This window comes from Nycticebus coucang, chromosome 15, assembly GCF_027406575.1.
Source record: "Nycticebus coucang isolate mNycCou1 chromosome 15, mNycCou1.pri, whole genome shotgun sequence".
Classification (NCBI taxonomy): domain Eukaryota; kingdom Metazoa; phylum Chordata; class Mammalia; order Primates; family Lorisidae; genus Nycticebus; species Nycticebus coucang.
In genome coordinates, this window is record NC_069794.1 from 63054655 (window position 1) to 63077261 (window position 22607).

The window sequence follows — 22607 nt, forward strand, 5'->3', positions numbered from 1 at the left end:
AGCTTTTTTTGAATGAGCCATTAAAGCATATTCTTACCATGACATACTCATATTCAACCATAACAGTGACAAGGCAAAAACCAACCATCAAGATTCTAATACATAGTATTCCAGCACTGCAGAACAGATCATGCTTAGCACAGTTTCATATTTTTTTTTTTTTTTGAGATAAGAGTCTCATTATGTTGCCCTCGGTAGAGTGCTGTTGCATCACAGCTCACAGCAACCTCAAACTCCTGGGCTTAAGCGATTCTCTTGCCTCAGCCTCCCAAGTAGCTGGTACTACAGGCGCCTGCCACAATGCCCAGCTATTTTTTGTTGTTGTTGCAGCTGTCGTTGTTTAGCGGGCCCAGGGCAGGTTCAAACCCGCCAGCCCCAGTATATGTGGCCAGCACCCTAACCACTGAGTTACGGGTGCCAAGCCACAGTTTCATATTTTTAAATTAATTTTCTAAGCAAGAAATAAAATCTACTTATTTTGCGATTCTGATACCAATGTTACAAATACTGAATCTAAATTAGAAAATTAAAATGGTTTTCATGAAAAGAAAATTTCCACAGATGTTTCAAAAGAAAAACACGTCCACATTAACTCATTTAACATGTGAATATCTACTGCATTCCAGACACAGCACTGAAATGACTTTCCCTCTTTTCTCACCAAGGTATTACAGGGAAGTGCTGGTGTGTTCTATAGCAATTCCATCATTACATTAATACACAAAGACTAAAGCCTGCCCTTTTAGGTTTTCAGCCACTCTTAAATTATGTACGGCCATTGGCCTTATTTCTTGTTGGCCTTGTAAGTAACAGAAATGGCACTAGATTTTGAATTGGAAGAATAGTTTTGAATCCTAGTTCTACTTTCTTGCTAAGTATGTAATCTTAAAATAGCTCACTTAAAATGTCTAAAAACCCAGTAAGTTTCCGTTTATTCACTAATAATTAGAAAAACTTAACTCACAAGGTTACTGAGGGGTCAAATGATAGTATTAACTGAATCTAATACTAATGTTTTTAATTACCTCTATAAATTGAAATAATTGAGTTACATACTATTATTTCTAGTGACTATAAGCCCAACAATTCCACTTTTAAACTCATCACAGATCAAATCCTAGAGCAATAACTTTATTAAAATTAGCATCATTCTTTACATTCAATGGTGCAACATTCTACCACTGAAATAGATATGTAACAAGAGTACACACACATCTATTTTTTTACTCCTTCCCTAAAAACCCCACTAAACAGAAAAGGAATTTAAGACAACAACACAAACCCACAAAAATTGAGAGACAGATGAAAAGACAACAGCAACAAAAAATTGAAAGCTGGAAAGCAGATGGTTGAGTGACAAATGACTTAGCAAACATTAGAAAATCAAATCTTCAGCAAACAGTAGGCAAAGCCAAAAACAAAACCAATTTAAACTGTAAAATCCCTGAAAGTCTCAGGATTGGCAGTACCACATTTATATGAATGTGGAGTGAGGGGTGTTAAATAAGAAAGATTGTTTAGAAGTCTGTTAAGAAGCAACTAGTTCCACAGATCCCCAATGTCCCTCCCCAAACCCAACAAAAAAAGCATATTGTCTGGAGAAGGTAAAACATAAGATGACAGGAGTAAAGAAATCAGGCACAGCAGAATGCAGCAGAACATACTGAAAACCAGGTTGAGGGAAGAACCTTTTGAGATGCTCAAACTCCTCAAGACTTATTACTCTACTCCCCCCTCCTGCCCTATCAGGAGTATGTGGCCATCAGTTTCAGGCAAGAAATCAGAAGAGCCTTCTTATGAGTATCTAACCAGCTAAGAGGAAATACAGGAAGATATTGACATCAGAAGTCCCTCAATCAAAGTTACCATACAGTAAAGCTAACAATTGGCAAGCCTCACTGAAAATTTCTTTTTTTTTTTCTGTGTTGGTAAATTGCCAAATCATATTTTATCATACAATTGATATGTTCTCACTGAAAATTTCTAATCATTTTATTCCCTACTCTTGCACATGACACCAACCATCAGAAGAAAGGCTGGAACATGGAAGATAAAGATCAAAGCAAACAAAAAGAAAATGAAACATAGAGGAAACAGACCACACAGAAAGAAACCTAAAAAAAAATCTAATCTTTATATATCTAGACACCTGAAAGTGCTACCATTATTAAATTAAAAACAGTATACTATTAAAAAGCAAGGAATAAAAAAAAAGCTCTTAGAAAGTAAATGTATGACAAATGAAAACAACAGAAATAGAGCAAAAAGAAAACCAGATAGAAAACTAAGAAAACATAAGAAGATTAAAAGACCAATAAGGAAGGTCCACTATCCAAATAAGAAGAGTTTGAGACTGAGAAAATAGAAAGAAATAAACAACCACCTCATTCAAGAATAAGTCCCACAATTTAAAAGAAATTTCCAAGGCTGGGCGCTCACACCTGTAATCCTAGTACTCTTGGGAGACCAAGGCAGGTGGATTGCCTGAGCTCACAGATCTGAGACCAGCCTGAGCAAGGACAAGAAGAAAACAAACAAACAAAAACAGCCCTGCGTTGTGGTAGGTGCCTGCAGTCCCAGCTACTTGGGAGGCTGAGGCAAAAGAATCATTTGAGCCCAAGAGCTTGAGGTTGCTGTGAGCTATGACGCCACAGCACTCTACTAAGGGAGACAGAGTACGACTGTCTCAAAAAATAAATAAATAAAAGACATTTCCAGATTAAATGGCTATATGGAGTACTCAGCACCATGGACATAAACAAACCAGGGACCTCTCTAAAATTTCAGAACACTGCAAACAGATGAAAATCTTATGAAGCTTTCAGAGAATTTTTTAAATGAGGGGGAAGAAAGGAGGGAGGGAGAGGAAAAAACAAAACAAACACTTATGCAATATATGAAAACTCAGAATGGTTTCGGATTTCTCAAAAGCAATACGGATGCTAGAAAGCAATGGTACAAAATAATATAATTTCCATACCTTCTTTACCTAACCAAAGAAGCAAATAAATGTCAGGGTAAAATACAGCCAGTTTAAAACACCAAGTAAACCACAAATGAAGACAACATTGGTCTCTGGAAAATGGAGTTCCAACACAGGTCAAAGTGAACTATTATCCTGAAATCCCAGGACAATAGTTGTATACTAAGCTTAGAAGGCAATCAAGCCAGAACTGAGGTCAGAGGGACATGACATGTCCTAAGAAAGATAAAACAGGTAACAACACCTAATGTCAGAACATCTTGAGAGACATCTGCTGAAAATAGAAATAGTGATGAATATAGAAAAAACTAAGCAAAGAAGAAAGATAATGAATTCCAACCAGAACACCCTGAGGATAAAGCTAACAATCAACAAATTTCTAATCAGCTCTTTAGTTCCCTTCCACTTACATGCAGACAACTTAAGAATTACCAAGCATCTAAGAAAAGGATCTTACCAAGATAAAGTAGAGCCCAAAACAAATAAAATGAGGGATGGAAGGAGGCAACTAGGAGTAAACAGACCATGCTGATAGATGAAAACTTGGGAAGGGAGCAGAACCCATTAACATTTCTATAATGCCACACAGCTGGGGATGGAGTGGAGCACAGAGGCAGCGACTGGACTTTATATGCGACTGGAAAAGCAATCCTATTTTACAAGAATACTAAATAATCAACAGTGATATAATCACAACTACTGGGAGGAAGGGGTATTGGGAAGAAGGAGAATCAGTTCCATAGGCGGTAACAACAAGAGTTAAGTCTTCATTTTCCATTCAAGAAGCTAATAAAGACAAAATCAACTCAAGAAGTATTTCACAAACAATACAGGACATGTGAATTAACCAAAGCTCTAAGGGCTTTCCACGTTCATTTAGTTCTTACAACAATCTTATAAGGTAAATACTTTTATCACCATTCTTTAAATGAGGAAACTGAGGCAAAGAGTTGTTAAAGTCGTAGCCCAAAGTTACATAAAACTAGTAAATGACAGAAAAAAACAAAGCTACACAATCTAATTCCAGAGACACTGCTCCTAACCATAAAGCTATGTTGCATTATCTACCAGCAATTTACAAGCATGGTAGAAAGTAGGAAGTAGATATCTCAGTAAATACCTAAAAGAGGTAAAAGCAATTGTTACTAGGAAAGAAAAATTTGGAAACTAAGGAGCAAGAAGCTTTTACATTTTGGATAACTACATATACTACTTGACTCTTTAAACACTGCATATACATCATAAATAAAAAATAAAGAAACTTTTTTAAAGTTATGATTTGGTATTTTACAACTAACAGAGTATTTTAACTGATGCTACCATTCCCAGAAGTAGCTTTTTCTTGTATTACAGAAAACACTCTTCTTAAATATTTGAAGACCTGCTACAAAACAGGCACTGATGATGAAAACATGCATCATTAATTCACCTCAAAGAATGATGAAGTATAAAAAAGAAAGTCTTTTCTTTTTCAATTTATTGCACAAATTCTATGATCCTGGATATCTCACAGTTGAGCTTAAAATAAGAGACAATATATAAACTTTAAATCATTATAGAAGAAGCAAAGACCTGCTCAATTATTAAAAGAAATTTAGTCCCTACCCTTAAGGAACTAGTCTTGTGGGAAAGATTGGTAAACATAATTATAATTGAATGTGTACAGGGCTTGAATAGAGCAGCTTTAAAAAGTGGTAAGGAAACAACCCCCCCTAGGCAAAGAGAATACTTCAAAGAACACCTGAGTCCAGTATGAGGGATGAATAGAAGTTTGACTCGTTTCACAGAAGAGGCTATACCAACAATTACACAACGTAATTTTTCACTATATTTCAGTATGAAATATCTGTATTTTCCCATTCTTGCAAAGGTAAGTCCATGCTAAAGGCATTAAGATTTTCTTCATAAGAATGATTTTTAAAAAACAAAATACATAATGCTTTGATCCATGTTTCTGTTAGTCTCTCCCAGTGGCCAACTGAAAGCATTTTCTACATCTCAACATTTTAAAATTTAAAGTGTTAAGAGTATTATTTCAAAAGATGATTAAAAAATAACCACTCTGATTTTTCTTATGACCAAAAAGTTATACTGTTAAAATATTTCCTGAATCATAATATTTAATTTATAATATACCCCTTTCTCCCATGAGAGATCAATGGCGACCAAGCCCAGAGGACAAAAAGTGACACAAAAGCTACCTTGGGAGGAAAGGTAAAAAGTTTTTTGTTTGTTTTTAAATCATATCACTTTCCTTTTGTAATTGTTCTCAAATTCTCTTCCAAGAAAAAACTTGAATGAAACAAATTCTTCCAAACTACAGTGATAAAATAAATAATGTGAAATAAAATACAATAAAGAAGATAGTATAGATGTATATTTATCCATTCTGATTTTATAAGGTATTTCAGGGGTGAAGCATTTTTATTTTACAGAGAAAGATACCTCTGAACTCAGGGAGGCCAAAGCGGGTGGACTGCCTGAGCTCACAGGTTTGAGACCAGCCTGAGCCAGAGCCAGACCTCATCTGTAAAAATAGCAGGGCGTTGTAGTGGGTGCCTGCAGTCAGTCCCAGATACTTGGGAGGCTGAGGCAAGAGAATCACTTGAGCCCAAAGCTGTGAGCTATGACACCATGGCACTCTACCGAGGGCAACAAAATGAAACTGTCTCAAAAAAAAGAAAACTTGGAAATAAAGAAAAAGATACCTCTAAAACAAAAATCTTGTATTTTTGATGACTTAACTTTGATGTTAATTAACAAACCTTTAGTAAATTAAAAACAAGTATGGTCTAAAGACAATTTAAGTTACCGTAGACCAGTATTCCGTATTTCTCAGTATCTCTTCTTGTCCCTTTCTACAATTCCACACATTTTTACATAACTTTTCCCTTCATCTCAATTATCATCTAGAAAACTTAATTTTGTACTAATATCTTAACTTGAAACTCTGACAGTTAAAAACCTAGTTGAAGGTAAGCATCATCTGACTTAATTATCTGAACAATAAGTTATAAAAGCCCTACAAATGAGGGGGAAGGAAAAAATCATGTCAGGAGATCACAAATGGTAATTTACAAAATCCTAGAAGGTTTCAATTAAAAATGTGTGGTTTTTATTTGTGTATTTCACTTCTGTCTTTTATTTCTCAAAATTTAGCACCCACATAATATATCTGTTTTTACAGGGGCTTCATTCATATCAGACCCTTTTAATTAAGAAATATTAATGCTTACAGTAAATATTTAAAATTAGAGGAATTAGCATGATAATGGTAAAATCAAAGGTTTAACAATAATTATGGGACAATTAAAGAAACTACCTCCTAGAAAAAGTCAATCTTTTAAAGTACAGTTCTATACACAAGATACAGAATACATCTGGTTAAATAACTAGATTAGAAAAATAGCAAAATAATAAGATTTTAGATTAGAAAAATAGCAAAAATCTTGAAAGATTTTAACTTATTTCAATTAACCATGTCTTTACATTTCATCTTTTAAACTAAAAAAAAAAAAATCATAAAACCTCATGGAAACATCTGGCTTAAAATTTCAATTTTTTTCTAAAATTACAGTTCTTTTGCAACATGCTCAATTTTTCCAAAGCAAAACCCACAAATACACATATAGAACATAAACGCTTCAACTGGTATGATGAAAGAGTTCAATCACAAAAATCACCGACTAATAAGTATGCTTCATGCTTACTCAAAATTCCAAAGTGAAAATGAATAATCTTCTCATAATTCTTATATTATTTTGATTAAGGTGAGTCACAGACTGGCAAATCTGTGAAAAAACATTCCTTTAAAAACCAACTAGGTTTCAAAGCAATGTAGAGACATGAAGGAGTCCACAATTTTTCTAGCCAATTAGCTTCAAAGACACAATGTGATTCAATGAGCATGATTAGTGCATTAATTCCCATCTAATTGAGAAAAACGCTGATTTATTAATATATTCTAGGCTTTATGTATTTTTTTGGCAAGGAAAGAAGGGAACAGGTGAAGATAAATAGGAAAACAAGGTCTTATTTTCATGTCTTTATAAATTCCACCTCCAAGACTTACTTTCTTTACTCTTTAAAATGGCTACCACCTTTATTTACAATGCAAAAGAAAAAATGTACAGCATACTACTATTGAAATTTGATTTTGACGGTGTAAGTTGTCCTCCTCTTCAAAATACTTTTTAAAATTCTTATTCCTTTACTGTTCAGACAAAATGACCATTAAGTAACTACACAAAAGTTGGTCAATTACAGTAATAGGGCAACCTATATGCCCCAGATTAGGTCATCTTTCCTACAGTGTCTGACTAGGAAAAGCAGGTAACAAAATATCTCACAAAGATCAAACGCGGTAGAAATGAAACAGGGCTGTCTAGTAAAGGAGAACAAACGTGGGAACCACGACCTCCCAAGAGATGATAAGGATTAAAACTAGATTAACCATTATGAGTTAAGCAAAAAATTAAGCTTTTCATAATTAATCTTTGTAAAAAGCATTTTATAGATAATAAAAACCACTTGGTGCCCCCAAACCTATTTTTAATGTGAATATATGCTCAATTAACTAGTCCAAAAGTTTTACGTATCTCTTGACTCTGAAGTCATTCCATAACACTCTTGCTCTAAAAAACTTACCATGAAAATACATGTTTCACATACAAAAATGAAAATATATAATTTAGACTAATTTTGTGCATATATAGCTACTAAATAGATTAATTTCAAATCTGTTGAATGTCTGCAGAAATATGGCATGATCTTACCTTTCATCCTCGCCATCCACCAGGGGTGTCGTCAGCGGTAGCACCTTCAACGGGAAAAGAGAAGCAGAGGCTGCTAGGCTGCTGCTACTCCCATCTGAAACTGCTGACATTCCCCCACTGTCACCACTGATAGTCTGAGGTAAGCAAACTAAGGAGGGCTCCACTGGGTGCCTGGCATCTTCAATTTGGCTTCCAATTGCCTGAGCTAATGATTGTGCAGAGAACTGAGCAGAACTTAGTGGTATCTGTTGTGCCAACGGCATATTTATATTACTTGCTACCAAGGGAGGTTGACTAGCACTTTGAACCAAATTACCATTTTGAGTGGCAGGGGGTTGTGCTATATTCTGTGGTGGAACCAAGTTTGTTGGGACAGAAGGCAATCCAGAAGGACCAGCTGAACTAACCTGATTTGTAACAGAAATACTACTAGCAGAGGGCAAAGGACTAACTGCTGGCAACTGCTGTGAAACAACTCCTTGAGCTACTGGCTCTACTCCTTGTGGCTGGGGAGGCACAGTTAACAGGGTACTTTGGGGTGCAATAACCAATTGTTGCGGAAGGTTTGCAGCGCTAATTTGAATTCCCTGGTGAATAATCCCAGTTTGAGCAGGTGGAACTACTTGTGAAGATGGAGGAGCACCTTGCTGAATAACTGAAGGTGGAACTTGGGCAGAGGGCTGCTGCACTGCAGTAGGTATGTTTGCTTGCTGACCAATATTTGCAATCTGACTGCCTGTAGGGACAGCAGACACTGCTGTCTGAGCCTGGCCAACAGGCTGGCCAGAGGCCCCTGCAGGTTGTGCTGGAACTGCTGTGGGCTGCACTGGCAGCTGGATACTCTGTGGCTGAGCCACAGGAATCACTGTTGCTCCTACTCCCACTGCTGCAGAACTGGGCTGTCCGGAGGACACTGCTGTTTGAAGAATTGGCTTCTGTTGTACAAACTCTGAAGGAGGATTCTGAGTCACTGATTTACCATGGCCTGGGGCCATCTGGGTAGAAACCATTGGTTGCTGCTGTCCATACTGTAACTGCTGGGGTGGTGCCCCTGGAAGGGGAGTTTGCATTGGAGGAGCTGGCTGAGAATATGGCAGTTGGGGTTGAGCCAAACTGGAGAGGGAAGGCTGCTGACCTAAAGCTGAAGTGACACCAACCACATTTACAGGTGATGGCTGGATACCAGATGCAGCACTGATAGTGGCTTGCAGAGATACTGGTTGAAGACCTTGCTTTTGCTGATAGCTCAGTTCTTGAGACTGTAATTGTACTTGTGAGATCTGTGACTGAGGAACACTCTGTGGACCAGTACTACCGAAATCCATCTGTTGGAGGGTCACACCTTGAAGAGCCGGTTGCTGCTGCTGCTGCACCACCACAGCAGAGGCTCCCATCTCTCCACTTCCCACACTCTCTGTGTAGTGACTCAGTGTGCTGACACTACTGCTCACTGAACTCCCACTAGTGCTCTCCCTCTCAGAAGTCACTTCTATCGGGTTTTGTTTTATAGTCTCCACCGCCTTATTTATCACCACACCTTCTATAGCAGGTACAGCATTTTCTTTTTCATAGAATTCAGTGCAAGTCCATCTACCTTTTTTAAAGGGTTCAGAACTAGAATCTAACTTCACCACTCTGAACCTTGATGTGTTAACAGTTGGTTGCTGCTGCTGACTTGAAACAGATCCCATGGTCATCCCTGCAGCTGCACTGGGGACACTGTTAACAGTGGAGGAAGTACTAGTACCATTGCCCATGCCACTCAAGATATTCACATTAACACCACTAGTAACTCCAGGCCCAACACTCATACTAGCAGCACTAGGAATATTGCTTGTATTTATATTAGCATTGCCAAATACACTGCTTGTCACGTTAGGATTAAAACTACTCACAGCACTAATGGTAACATTATTCATTGTATTAGTGCCAGCAACAGAATTTATACCCATACCGCCTGTAGTACTTGGAGCACGGATATTAGTCATTACAGATGCAGGTGAGCCACTGGATGAAACAGCAGAAGTTGGTGCAACTGGTGTAACACTGTCAGAGCTTCCAGTTGTAGAGAGTTTTCTGGATACTGGGCTTGAGGGTGGCCCTCCAGGAATGGATGCACTGGCCACAGCAGCATGAGATGGATGGTGGTGCCCATGTTGGAGGTGGTGCCCATGATGAATGTGATGGTGGTGATGGAGGTGGTGTGGATGAGCATTCCCATTGATCACAACGTTCTGTTGTGGAAGGTGAGGCAAATGAGGCTGAGGAAGATGGGGCTGATTGGGAGAGACTGCCCCAGGTGTTTCGGCTTCCTGGAAGTTATTTAGAGTCTCTTCTGAGGAGCTTCGTTCAGGCTCCCCTAAGTCAGTAGCCCTGGAAAGTGATACATCAAGGATCTCAGAAGAGGAGAGATCTTCAGTGTGAGATTCATCCAGATCATCATAGCTCTCAGTGTCCTCTGCTATACTGTTGTTAGAGCTGATACTGGCGGAGATCTGAGCCGGAGTAACGCTAGTTATTTGGAAGCCACTTTTCTTTTTCATTTGAGTTCCGCCTGGTGCAAGAGGCTGTGCCTGCAGCTGAGCCTGTGAAAGGAGGTTCAGGCTTTGTGGAGGCGGAGGCTGTGGTCCCGACGTAGAAGATGCTGCAGGAGGCGGTGGCTGGAGCAACGAAGGAGGCGGAAAATCCTCGGAAGATGTGGCACTGCTACCAACGCCGGTACCTGCTGCATTGAGAGCAGAAGCGCTGCCACTACCGCTGCCCCTTCGAGGGAACAGTGCCGGGTGCGCCATCTTCCTAGCACTAATGTCTGCAGCGGCCGCGGCCGCGGCGGCGGCGGTGGACTCAGGCGGCTGGTGCATTGTGTTAGGTACCGGGGGGCGGAGGAGGCGAGTGCAATTTCCTTCTGCACCGTAATCTTTGTATTCGAGACGCCGGAGAGGAAAGCCGGACCTGACGCTCCGCCCGGCGCGATTCCTCCTCCTCCTCAGCTGAAGGCGCCGGCCGCTCCTGCCTTCGAGGGCGAGCTTCGGGAAGGGAGGATGAAGGAGGGTGAACAGAGGCGCCGGGGACCCGAAAGGGGGACCCCTTCAGTCCTTCACCATTCACTTTCCCTCTAGTCTCACACCCCCTTTATATTCCGCTTCACGTGGGGTGCGGGGCAAGAGGGAGGAGGGAGAGCGGGAGAGGGGGGAGGAAAAGCGAGAAATGCCCACCTTCTCCGGCCAACTCCGAAGCCACCTCAGCCCCCTCCTCCCGCCGAGGCGGCGGCGGCGGCCGCTGCAAAGCCCTCCCGGTCGCTCTGCACGAAAGCAGCGCGAAGCGAGTATCGCCTTCCCCTCGCCACCCCCGAGGCCACCACCGCCAGCGAGCCCCGAGCTCAGTGTAGCTCAAACCTCCCCTCCCGGCCCCGCTCGGCCCTCCCCCCACGCCCCTCAGACCCTTTCAAACCCCCTGGGCTCGCGGTGACTGCTCCGTGAAGAAACGCTGGCCGCGGCTGGGGCCGGGGCGGCGCGGCTGCGAGCGGGGCGGCGGCGGGGCGCCCGGTACGGTGAGCCCAGCAACGAGGCGCGGGCGGGCGCGCAGAGACGCCGGGTCCTCGCGGAGCACGGCCGGGGCGCGGCGGCGGCGGTGGCAGCGGGCGCCCAGGGACCGCTCCATCACTGGCAGCCATGGAGCCCGAGCATTTTCCTCCCTCAGGGCAGGCGCCTCGGCTCGGCACACGTCCTCGGGGAGGAAGGGGCCGGCGCTCGAGCCTCCCCGGAGGGCGGCGGGACGTGCGCTAGAGCAGCGGGTGCGACCCTCTCTCGTCCTTTTCCTCCGCAGCCGGCTCGACCTCACCCCGCTGCTCCCGTGGCCGTGCGGAAGGGGGCCGCAGGAGGCGGCGGCGGCTTCTTTCGTGGCGGCGTTGGTGGCCAGACGGGCTGGTGCAGCGACTGCAGCCGACGCCGTTCAAAGGAACTAGAGGTGGGGTTGGTCGGTGTTGGCAAACGGGGCGGGGGAGTGGGTGGGTGCTGAGGGAGGGTGTCGGGCGGGGAGGGGGCTGTGGTGGTTGTTACTAGTGCTCTTCTCCGGTTCCGCCGGCTCCACCGTATCCCCCTGTCTCTCGCAGCATCGGGAGAGGAGGGACCAGCGCCCGGGCGCAGGAGGAGGAGGGGCGACCGCCAGCGAGAGGAGGCGGCAGCGGCGGCGGAGGGAGGGGGCAGGCGGAGGAGGGGGAGGAGGGAAGATGGCGTCTGCGCATGCGCTCCGGCGCCGCAGACATAAAGCCGGCCGGGAAGGAGGTGGCGGATCTTCCGGCCTTGCCGAGCGCTGGGTTTTTCGACGGAAATTGCCGAAGGTGCGGGTGGTGGGGGTGGGGAACATCGGCCGAAGGAGCGAATCCGGGTTGATCTGTGAGATTCTGCGCCTGGCGGGAGGTGGGGCTGGGAGCGCGCGCGCGCGCGCGGGCTAGGCGTGTCCACTCTTGTCACACGCGGCCGGCGCGCGCGGGCACGCGGGCAGGGGTGGGGGCGCGGCGAACCGGGACCCGTGGAGACTGCTGGCGCTCCCGGTCTTGGGTGTGCGCGCCCTGGGTAGTGTTCCCCGCCCGCGGAATGGGTAATGAGGCTTTTCTCCGCAGCAACAGCATCACGAGTTTTAATTCGTGATGAATTGAAAGGAGCCCGCCACCGCCGCTACTGTTGCCGCCGCCACGACATGAGTCAGGCTTTCTTCCTAAGCGCGTGGCGAAGCCACATCCCCCTCACCTCACCTGGGTTCGCCCCCGGCCCGCCCAGCCCTCGCCCCCTGAGGGATGTCCTAGTGCCAGGAGCTGCGGCGTCGACGGAAGACCAGTGGCTACTGGCGATAAATGGTGGCTTTTGTGTAGGGCAGTGTGGCTGCCATGTGGTTCTCTCACCCTTTGACGGGCAGGGTGAGGCAGCGGGGCATATGCTGCAGCTGTTTACAGTTAACTGTCTAAACTCCTCATGGATAGGATCTTCTCTAAGGAGAGATGGTTGGAATCCATCCTTTTCTGGAGGGAAGTAGCACACCAGCTCTGTAAACCGACTGACCTCAACAGGTGCAGTTTATTCTCCATCAGCAATGCCTTTTTGTTTAATTGTCTAGGCTGTAACCCCATACGATTTGACTTAAGAGGCAAGGTGGCCTAGTGATGATAGAAGCACAGTGAAATGATAAAGAAAGCATGACTTCTAGGGCTAGCATATAAAAAAGAGCCATCTGAAATACTAATTTAGAAAAAACACATTTCATGCATCTGAGTATAGATCTACAAAAGCAATATTAGGTATGATTGGAGGCAATTTACTGAAAGTCGCTTAGTTGCTTTCTTGGGGTTTTTGTGTTTTGGTTTGGGTTTTTTGTTTTTATTTTGAGACAAAGTCTTACTCTGTCGCCCTTATTAGATTGCTGTGGAGCAGGCTCACGTCACGTTAAATTTTGGGGCTTAAGCAATCCTCTTGCCTCAGCCTCCCAAGGCACTGCAGGCACCTGCCACAACCCTCAGCTAGTTTTTCTATTTTTAGTAGATACGTCTGGCTCTTGCTCAGGCTGGTCCCCAACTCCTGAGCTCAAGCAGTCCACCCGCCTGGGCCTCACAAGTGCTGGGATTACAGGCATAAGCAATTGCTTTCTTCTTATTGAGAACACATGTAGTAAAAATAAGATAGAGTCAGTCAGGCTAGGGCTGGGCAAGACACAGCTGGCCTGGCTGGTTTGAGTCCTAAGTAACCTTTACCTCATGTCTCCCGTTCTTGTTTTGTAAACTCAGCTTACAGCTAAACCTAAAAAAGTGTATATCTTGAGTAGGTTAGGGCACTTGATTTAGGAGATTAACTTTTGAATTAGAAATTTTGTTTTACGTCAAGGGTTATGTCAATTATTGTTTTTTATGGGTAATGGATTGTGATTACTATTGTTTAAGTGTTAATTACTGTTGTTTGAGATAGGGGTTAGCACAGTTCTTGCTTTTAACTTTTATATATAAAACTGTGATTTTGGAAATGGAAGAACAGAACATTCCTGGAGAGACTTCTCACTGTTCTCCAGAATCACTGGCCTTCTGACAAAGTTTGGTGGACCTGTCCCTTTCTCTGCATATCAGCTAACAGTGACAGGCGGCTGGACCTTCCTCGTCTGGTAGCAGTATTATGTAGCAAAAGCTAGTTCTAAGCATTTTTTACTACTAAGCAGGAATATCTTTCTCACATAGGAATTAAAGAAACAACAAAGCAAGCCAAAATACTGTAGAGAGAGGTCTGTTTTTTAATTGGTTGTTAAGGAACTAAATGTTAAGGGTTAGACCTCTGATTCAGGAAATCAGACTTGCAGGTCTGCAGTCCTATTTGAGGAGATTCTTAAAACAAAAAATGATGATAAGTAATTTGCACAGACAAGACTTCTACTTGTCAATTCAACATGTTACATTTAGTTTTCTCTGAGTGTTTTCCCTCTTTCTGTTCCTCAAGAAGTTAAGATTTTCACCATTTGCTTCTGTTCTTGACTAGGTGTACACACACCTTCAATATCTATGCTAGGTATAAATTAGGCTTTCACAAATATGTGTTTTCATTAATACATGGAATGGTTGTGTTTTTAGGAAACTATAGCTATTTGTGTATTTTACAAACATAATTATTTCTTTTTTAATCCTCAACAGCTTTTGTTGTAAGTAATATGCCTGGTTAATGGCTGCCTTCCATTGTTGAAAGGCACATCTGACATTCTTTTTCAACAGTTTTTGAAAGGAAAATAGAAACTATCCTAACTGGTTGAAACTGCAATGAAATGTAGATGGACTAAATGTTTCTTTGGATTACAGTGTAAAAGAAAATGCTCCTGTCCCTCAAAATGTTGCCTTAGGTGAAAGTTCTAAATTACCCCAAAGAGCAGCTTTACACCCCTAGGGCCATCTAAATACCCAATATGATTGTGCTGATAAGGTTTAATGCTGAAGAAACACAGAAGCTTTATTAAAGTCTTACCCAAAGTTGAGAGAATGTAAGAATTGAGATAACTTATAGAAGCAGATACTTATTCTAATAACCAGCAGCAAAGGAGACTATGGGTGGTATTTCTTTTAAAAGACTGAATTTTAAATTCAGCTGAATAAAAAAAGGGCAGGGCAACTTTTCCAGGATAACATAAGACATAAGAAAATAGTCTATTTCAGGGTGGCGCCTGTGGCTCAGTGAGTAGGGCGCCAGCCCCATATACCGAGGGTGGCGGGTTCAAACCCAGCCCCAGCTGAACTGCAACCAAAAAATAGCCGGGCGTTGTGGCAGGCGCCTGTAACCCCAGCTGCTCTGGAGGCTGAGGCAGGAGAATCACGGAAGCCCAAGAGCTAGAGGTTGCTGTGAGTCCTGTGACGTCATGGCACTCTACTGAAGGCAGTACAGTGAGACTCTGTCTCTACAAAAAAAAAAAAAGTCTATTTCAAATATGTTTAATTTTTGTTATTACTTTCAAACTCCTGCTTAGGCTGCTTCCAGTCCTAAGATATAAAGAGTAATTGCTAGTAGCATATGTAATGAGAATAAGATGGAGTCAGTAAGGCTAGGGCCCACCGGACACAGCTGGTCTGGTGGGTTTAGGTCCTATGTGACTTTCACCTCTTGTCTTCTATCTTTGTTTTGTAAATTTATCTTTAACCTAAAAGTGTATGTCTTGAGTAGGGCAATTGTTTAGGAGATTAAGTTTTGAATTAGAAGTGGGATTTTTGGGTCATGGATTATGCCAATTACTGTTTAAGAAAAAGGTTAACATGCCTTTTGCTTTGAACTTTTATGTATAAAACTGTGGGGAATGAAAAGGTACAGCAGTTTTGGACAGGCTAGTCTCACTGTTTTTCAGAATTGCTGGCCTTCAGATAATAAAGCTGGCTGAACTTAATCCCTATCTGCATATTGGCTGGACAGTGACAGGCAGCTGAAGATCTTCTTTGTCCAGTAACACTGCCATTAGGGAAATCTGAGTTTCAAAACTTGCCCACCACTTCTGCTTGAATTTTATGACCAGCTACATGAATACAAACACGTTTAAAAAAGGAGAAACATCTCAACAGCCAGGTTTTCCTATGCTGTGACCTTTTAATAAAGTCTGGATTTTTTTTTTACATAAATATTAGACGCCCACTGCTGTGTGTAATAAAGTCATTAAATTCTTTGAACCCACTTAGAGCTAAATTTTGCCTTTTGAAAGACTGAATTTCAGCTATTTTCACTCTGAAGGTGTACCTCTGCATTTCTTTTCTGTTGACTAAAAGATTAGTGTGTACTACAGTGCTCACATAAATCTGCAACATTACCAGCCTGTATATTTGGCCATGTTTAGTGTTTAATATACTGTAAAAATAGAAAATTTGTTGGACATTGTAACATAATTTGCCTATATGTGAAAACTGCAAAATGGATCAATATTTAAAGCCCAGTAATTCTCCAAAAGTAGTGCCCTAAAGAGCAGGAAGGGCATATCTATGCTTCAAATGGCTGTGAGTGACAAAGACAGATACTAATGAGAAATGTGTGCAGAAAGTATGCCACTGTTCCACTCCAGTAGTATTCTAGCTAACCAGTACTTCAGTCATGCAATATTACCAATTGGTAACTTGTAAATGTCATCTGAAAAAGTCAAATATTTAAATATTTGAGTTGTAAACAAATGCATTTTTACATATGAAGAAACTTATGGAAGGGGGATATGCAGCATGTCTGTTAATCAATTTGCTATCTAGAAAATCTTTTAATGAGATCGGTCACTACCATTAATATCACAAAATGCTTATTTTGAAACTTTCAAATTTTAATTAAGTACAGATTAGCTTATAATTGATTAGTTTTTGTAACACTAGTTAAAATTTGCAGTATATTTTGGTTCAGCTAAATAATTTTATATCCTCAAAGATAATGCTTATGAAACAAAAAAGTATTCCAGGCCAATGAGGTGGCTCACACCTGTAACCTAGCACTCTGGGAGGATGAGGCTGATAGATTGCTTGAGCTCAGGAATTGGGAACAACTTTTCTTTAAAAATAGCCAGGCGTGGCCCCAGCCTGTAGTCCCAACTGCTGTGGAGACTGAGGCAAGAGGATTGCATGAGCCCGGGAGTTTGAGGTTGCTATGAGCTGTAACTCAACAGCACTCTACTGAGGGCAACAAAATGACACTCTGTCTCAAAAAGTATTCCAAAGAGGTTAAATATAACTTGTCCAAGATTCGTGTGTGCCTAAATCTGGACACACAGGTCCTCTTAATTTCAGATTCTATATCTTGATGTTGGGAATTTTTCCAAAAACGTCTGAACTCTAGAGATGTGTGTTTTTCAAAAATCTCTTGAAATTAATAAGTGGTCTTCCGATGCTTTGGAATGCCAAGGAAAATATCCTGTAGACACATTAATTACAAACAGCATTTTTTCCTATATAAAGAGGATGAAAGGCTTTCCCATTTAAACTAATGTAAGTGTTACAAATTCTTCTAGTCTTTTCTGACTTACAAATGTGTTAATTTGGGTAATTTTCTCACCAAAAAAATTATTTTGCTACAAAACATTGAAAAAAATAATTTGTTAATTTAGGATTTTTAAGGCTATAATCAAATATCTCTCTCCAAATCCCCTATGATAGCTAGTGCTTATCAAAACCTTAAAGTGATTTATCTCACTTAATCCTCACAACTGTATAAAAGTAGGAGCATAAACTGCCCCATTTTACAATTGAGGAAAATGAGATGCAGAGAAGTTTTGGTCTCACAGCTTGGCTAGTGGTAGGACTAAGATGACAATCCTGGTAGTCCAACCGCACTTCACAGCTGCCTCCAAGGCATATTGTTAATTCAGGCTCTTGCCAACTCAAGCACTCAAGTTAGATTTCTGCAGAATACTTACATGTGAATTTTTCTGATTAAACCTCTCCAAAGGCTGAGCACCGTTTTCTAGTATGGAAATTTCCTTTGATCATTCATTTTCTCTCTCTGCTCCACTTACATTCTAGGAGAAGAACATCGATAGTTTTTAGTAACTTAAATTCAAGTTTTACATTTCCAGTATGTAATACACAGACATTTAAGAATGTTTATTTTAGAAACTCCACTATGGCCACATAGGAATTGGACATAAAGGAACAGAATGATGATTTGATTAAGTTGGATGATCAAAACAGATGCCAAATGCTTGGAAAAAGGTATTAATCACATGTAATTGAGAAGTGCTATCTATATTGGACAAGATAAACGTTTTCCCATTTTAGCAATTAGCATTAATTGAGCATGAGAGCCTATAGAATAGAGTAATAACCTAGTCTTTCCAACATGTTCTGAGGACCCATTGCAGTTCTTTTTTAATAAAGTTCTAGAAGTAAATGTGTGTCATATTTATTTCAATCATGATTCTAGTAAGACCTCTGTCCATCCACTGTGAACAAAAATTAGGTCAAGCAGTACAATCAAAAGCAATCGTTTGTTTTTTTTTTTTAATTTTTTGAGGGGTAGGTCTCAAACTCCTGGACTCAAGCAGTCCTCCTACTTCAGCGTCCCAAAGTAACTAACAGTACAGGCACAGGGCCCACTATGCCTGGCCTTTGTGTTTAAAGCTTAGGTTCACAAACAGATGTATCTCAAGGCTCAAGGAAAAAGGAATGTTGTTCCATTCCCTAGTATGGAAATTTCCTTTGGTCATTCATTTTTTTCTCTCTGCTCCAACTTACATTCTAGGAGAAGAACATTGATAGTTATTAGTAACTTACATTCAAGTTTTACATTTCCAGTTAATTTCATTATAGAAGAAAAGGCAGAAAATCAGTAGTCTTAAAGGGTAAAATCTTTTGTGATTGTAATACCTTTTGAAAAAGAATAAAAATCTTAAATGTATGCAATTCACATTGGAGTAGGAAACACAATACTATAAATACTATGACTTTGAAAATTTAAATGCAACAACACGATTTGGATATTGAAAGTGTTTCCGGTACCTTTCTAGATGAACCATAAATTGCAGAGTCTTAGGAGAAAAAGCCCAACAAAATTGATTCTTTTTATTATATATACACACTTGTCAAACTCAAGAAAAATACATGACTGACATAACCTCTTGCCTGAGTTAAAAGTCCAGAGACTACAAAAGTTTTCCATCAAAAATTGAAATATCCAGGTGATTTTGTGCTCCAGTTACTTATAGACCAGATGACACCATGTGATAATGTCAAGTTAGTGGCTTAACTTTGATGATTTGAAAGAATTCTATCTTTATTCAATCATAACTGACATACAAAAATGGTTAGTAAATTACAACATTAATGTACTGATATGTTTTGAATAAAATGGAGGTAATACTGTATTTTACCCTATGTTGACCTGAAATTATTTGAAAAATAAGAGTTTTAAAAGAAATACTTTCAATGAAAAGCGTCTTGAGAAAGGAGCTAATTTTTTTTTTATTCTGTCAAACATATAGCAGAAAATAAGTTCCTATAAAAAAATCTTAAATCCTGCACTATGTAGTAATATTAGCACCATAGTTTATCACATAACCTTTACTACTGGATTTTTCACATGTTTCTAGAGAACATAAAGTTCAGAAATTACAGCATTAGAAAACAAGCTCATTATTAAAATGTTGTTCAAGGACGTCCCATACCATTAAATTTCCTCCTCTGTTCTTTCACTTGATCTCTGTAAGATTCTCCTTACCTAACATAAGCCTGTAACAACTTGCTGACCACTCTTTTTCATGGAACATCATGCCAAAAGCGTTTTTTTTTTTTTTTTTTTTAAAGAAGCAAAGTTCAGTGAAAAATGATAAGAAGATATGAGTTGATTCTGCATCTCCTTTTCTGATAGCTTTGCTTTTGTTTAGGAGAAACAAAAGCAAAGTGCATTATACCAAATACTAAATAGAACTGGGATCCCTAGCTTTTGTGTATGCCAGAAATGCATTCTTTATATCCTGGCCTAAGAACATTGGAAATTCATCTGCATCTTCTGTTCAGATGTGCTCCAGAACTATTTGTAAGAAATTTGGTGATCCTTTGACATAAGTATCTCAGAGTTCATACAAAGCCTACATTAATAAAGCAACTTCAGATGAAAGTTACAAGTTTGACTTAGTATGTCTAAAAGAAAACTGTTTATTGGTCAAAACTTGTGTTTTAATATAGCCATTAAAAAGGATGGTGACTGTACAACTTTTGTATTAATTTGGATAGAGTTGAAATACATTCTTCTTAGTAAAGCATCACAAGAATGGAGAAGCAAGAATCCAATGTACTCAATGAATGAGGACAATTGAAGCTAGTACATGGTTGAGGGAGGGGAGAGAGGGAAAAAGGGAGTGGGGTGTGGGGCCACAGAGTGTGGCACACCTTTTGGGAGCGGGACACTATAATAGAGAGACTTCACCCAGCAAACGCAAATAGTGTAACCTGGCTCATTGTACCCTGAATGATTCCCTGATTAAAAAAAAAAAAAAATTTCTGTTTTAAAATATTAATACCAAATAAAGTTTCTGTTATTTTACGTTTCTCCCCATGTGAACCCTTTTTTGCTTTCATTTATGATAATCATTACAATAAAAACCACCTAAGTCTAACTAAGACTAGAATAAGCTACCTTGCTGATTCTGAGGGATATATTTTTTAAATTATGTACATAATATTTAGTACAGTAACAAGTGTTTCATAAATTCTTTTTTAATGATAATGATTCTGTAGCTGAAATGTATTCCCACTGAATACAAACTAATTAACTAAAAGTAGTACTTCTTTATGCCACCCCTTTCTTTGGAAGAAAAGGGAGATTTGGGGCCCAGAGCCTCTCAGATCTGTAGGATCTTCAGGGGAGGCAAATCATTATTTCCACCCAACTCTGCATTTTAAAAATGTCCGAAGAGAATAGCCATTGCCACTACCTTCAACAATTCTGTTCTAATAAGACATTAATTTAGCAGTCACTTTATTATTAGTTGTAACAGGTAAGTCACTCATTTAAGACGCAGGTCTTAACATATCAGATGGCTTTGATCTGCAAGTCAAGTCTTTGGAATGCCAAATAGATTTTATAATGGACACCAGCCAGCTCCCAATGCTCTTTTTAGTCCCATCCTATTCACTGCCCCTCCGTCCTCCTCCCTCCACTCCTATTTTCCTCATCATACTTCAGAAACTGAAATTATAACCATCTTTTCTTTTTTCTTTTTTTTTCTGAGACAGAAACTCACTCTGTCACCTTGGGTAGAGTGCCGGGGCATATCTTAGCTTGAAACAACTTCAAATGCTTGGGCTTGAGCAATCCACCTGCCTCAGCCTCCCAGAGTGCTAGGATTACAGGCATGAGCCACCATGCCCTGCCTGAAATTATAACCATCTTAACTTTGATGAACCCCTCAAATAATGCCATTTTCTTTTTCGTGATAGTTGTGCAGTAGCAATCAACTAATAATACTCTTTGCTACTCTGTTCATCCTAAATACATGATGAGTTGTATTCATGAATAGTACTGCTACAAAAATGTGAAGAATAAAAACAAATGAAAGGATATCCATTAATTTTTTTGTTGTTGTTTTTTTATAATTTTTAAAATTTGAGACGGGGTCTCATTCTATTGCCCTGGGTAAAGTACAGCAGCATTATAACTCATTGCAACCTCAAAATACCTGGGCTGAAACTTTGCTCCTGCTTCATCTTCCTGAGTAGTGCCACCATGCCCAGCTACTTTTTCTATTTTTTGTGCAGCTAGGGTCCATTATGTTGCTTAGGCTGCTCTTAAGAAGTCCTCCTGCTTTGGGTGCCAAAGTGCTAGGATTACAAATGTGAGCCCCTGTTCCCAGCCCATCTATTAGTTTTTTATTAAAAAGAAGAACATTCAACACTTCACTAATACATATTAACAATATTGGCTGATCTCATCTGATTCATATTGCATTTTTTACCTCTTAGGTTAAAATATGTTTTTCCTTGAAAAAAATAAAATTAACCAAAAATATATAATAATTTGTAGGCTGCTACATTGTTTAGGACTATAAAATAGGAAATGTGGGATTTTGTTATCCTTAGAAAAATTAGGAATAGGAAAGATAAGATTGCTCCAACTTTGGTGTCATTAATTGAATATCTGCTACCTGTTCTTTAAGAGACAAAATTGCTTGTGCTATGTATTTTTTATATATGTCTGTGAGGATTCAGATGATATATCTTCCCCAACCCTTGCTCCCAGCTCAAACGTTTATTTATATAACCCTATTCTAAATGAAGGACAAATGAAAAGTGGTATGGGAACAATTTGGTTCATGTTGTACCAAAGGCATTTTTCATTCAAGTTAAAGGTAATCAGAGACTTCCAAATCATCACAAACACCTCTCAATCCACTAGTTACATATAGACAAATATGGATCTTTGGAAATTAGATAAGAATAGTTTTTTTTTTTATTTGTATTTATTTATTTTTTTGAGACAAGAGTCTCAAGCTCTTGCCTTAGGTAGAGTGTCATAGTAACATCATAGCTCACAGCAACCTCTAACTCTTGGGCCCAAGCGATCCTCTTGCCTCGGTTTTTCCATTTTTAGTAGCGACAGGGGTCTCAGTCTGGCTCAAGCAGGTCTCAAACCCGTGAGCTCAAGCAATCCACCCACCTTGGCCTCCCAGAGTGCCAGGATTACAGGTGTGAGCCACCGCGCCTGGCCTAGATAAGAATATCGTTTTCATGTGAAATAATAGCAGCAGTATAATTTAGAAACCATGATCATAAGGCCTCATTAATGCATACGTCTGGTAGGGAATGAGCACATGATTAGTGCCTTTTATAGATATAAAAACTGTCATTATGGCTTCTTAGTAAGATAATTGATTCTGAGTAA

General features: G+C 40.4%; 2 protein-coding genes across 3 annotated transcripts in view; one reads left to right on the forward strand and one right to left on the reverse strand.

Moving 5' to 3' along the window:
* Positions 1-11598, reverse strand: part of TSC22D1 (TSC22 domain family member 1) — a 137127-nt gene extending 125529 nt beyond the window's left edge. Inside the window, exons 1-2 of one of the 2 annotated variants that reach the window (XM_053564044.1) lie at positions 11199-11598; positions 7759-10784 (exon numbers count right to left, since the gene is read on the reverse strand). In XM_053564044.1, coding sequence (XP_053420019.1) covers positions 7759-10619 — 2861 coding nt within the window. In that variant the 5' untranslated portion in view covers positions 10620-10784; positions 11199-11598. The other variant, XM_053564045.1, reaches the window with a different exon arrangement.
* LOC128566450 (uncharacterized) lies at positions 10966-19022 on the forward strand. The gene is made up of 4 exons (XM_053563317.1): positions 10966-11079; positions 11147-11303; positions 11584-11724; positions 12380-19022. Exons 1-4 carry the CDS (start codon positions 10966-10968, stop codon positions 12787-12789), a joined length of 822 nt encoding a protein of 273 aa, XP_053419292.1. The 3' UTR covers positions 12790-19022.
* The last annotated feature ends 3585 nt before the right edge of the window (positions 19023-22607 follow it).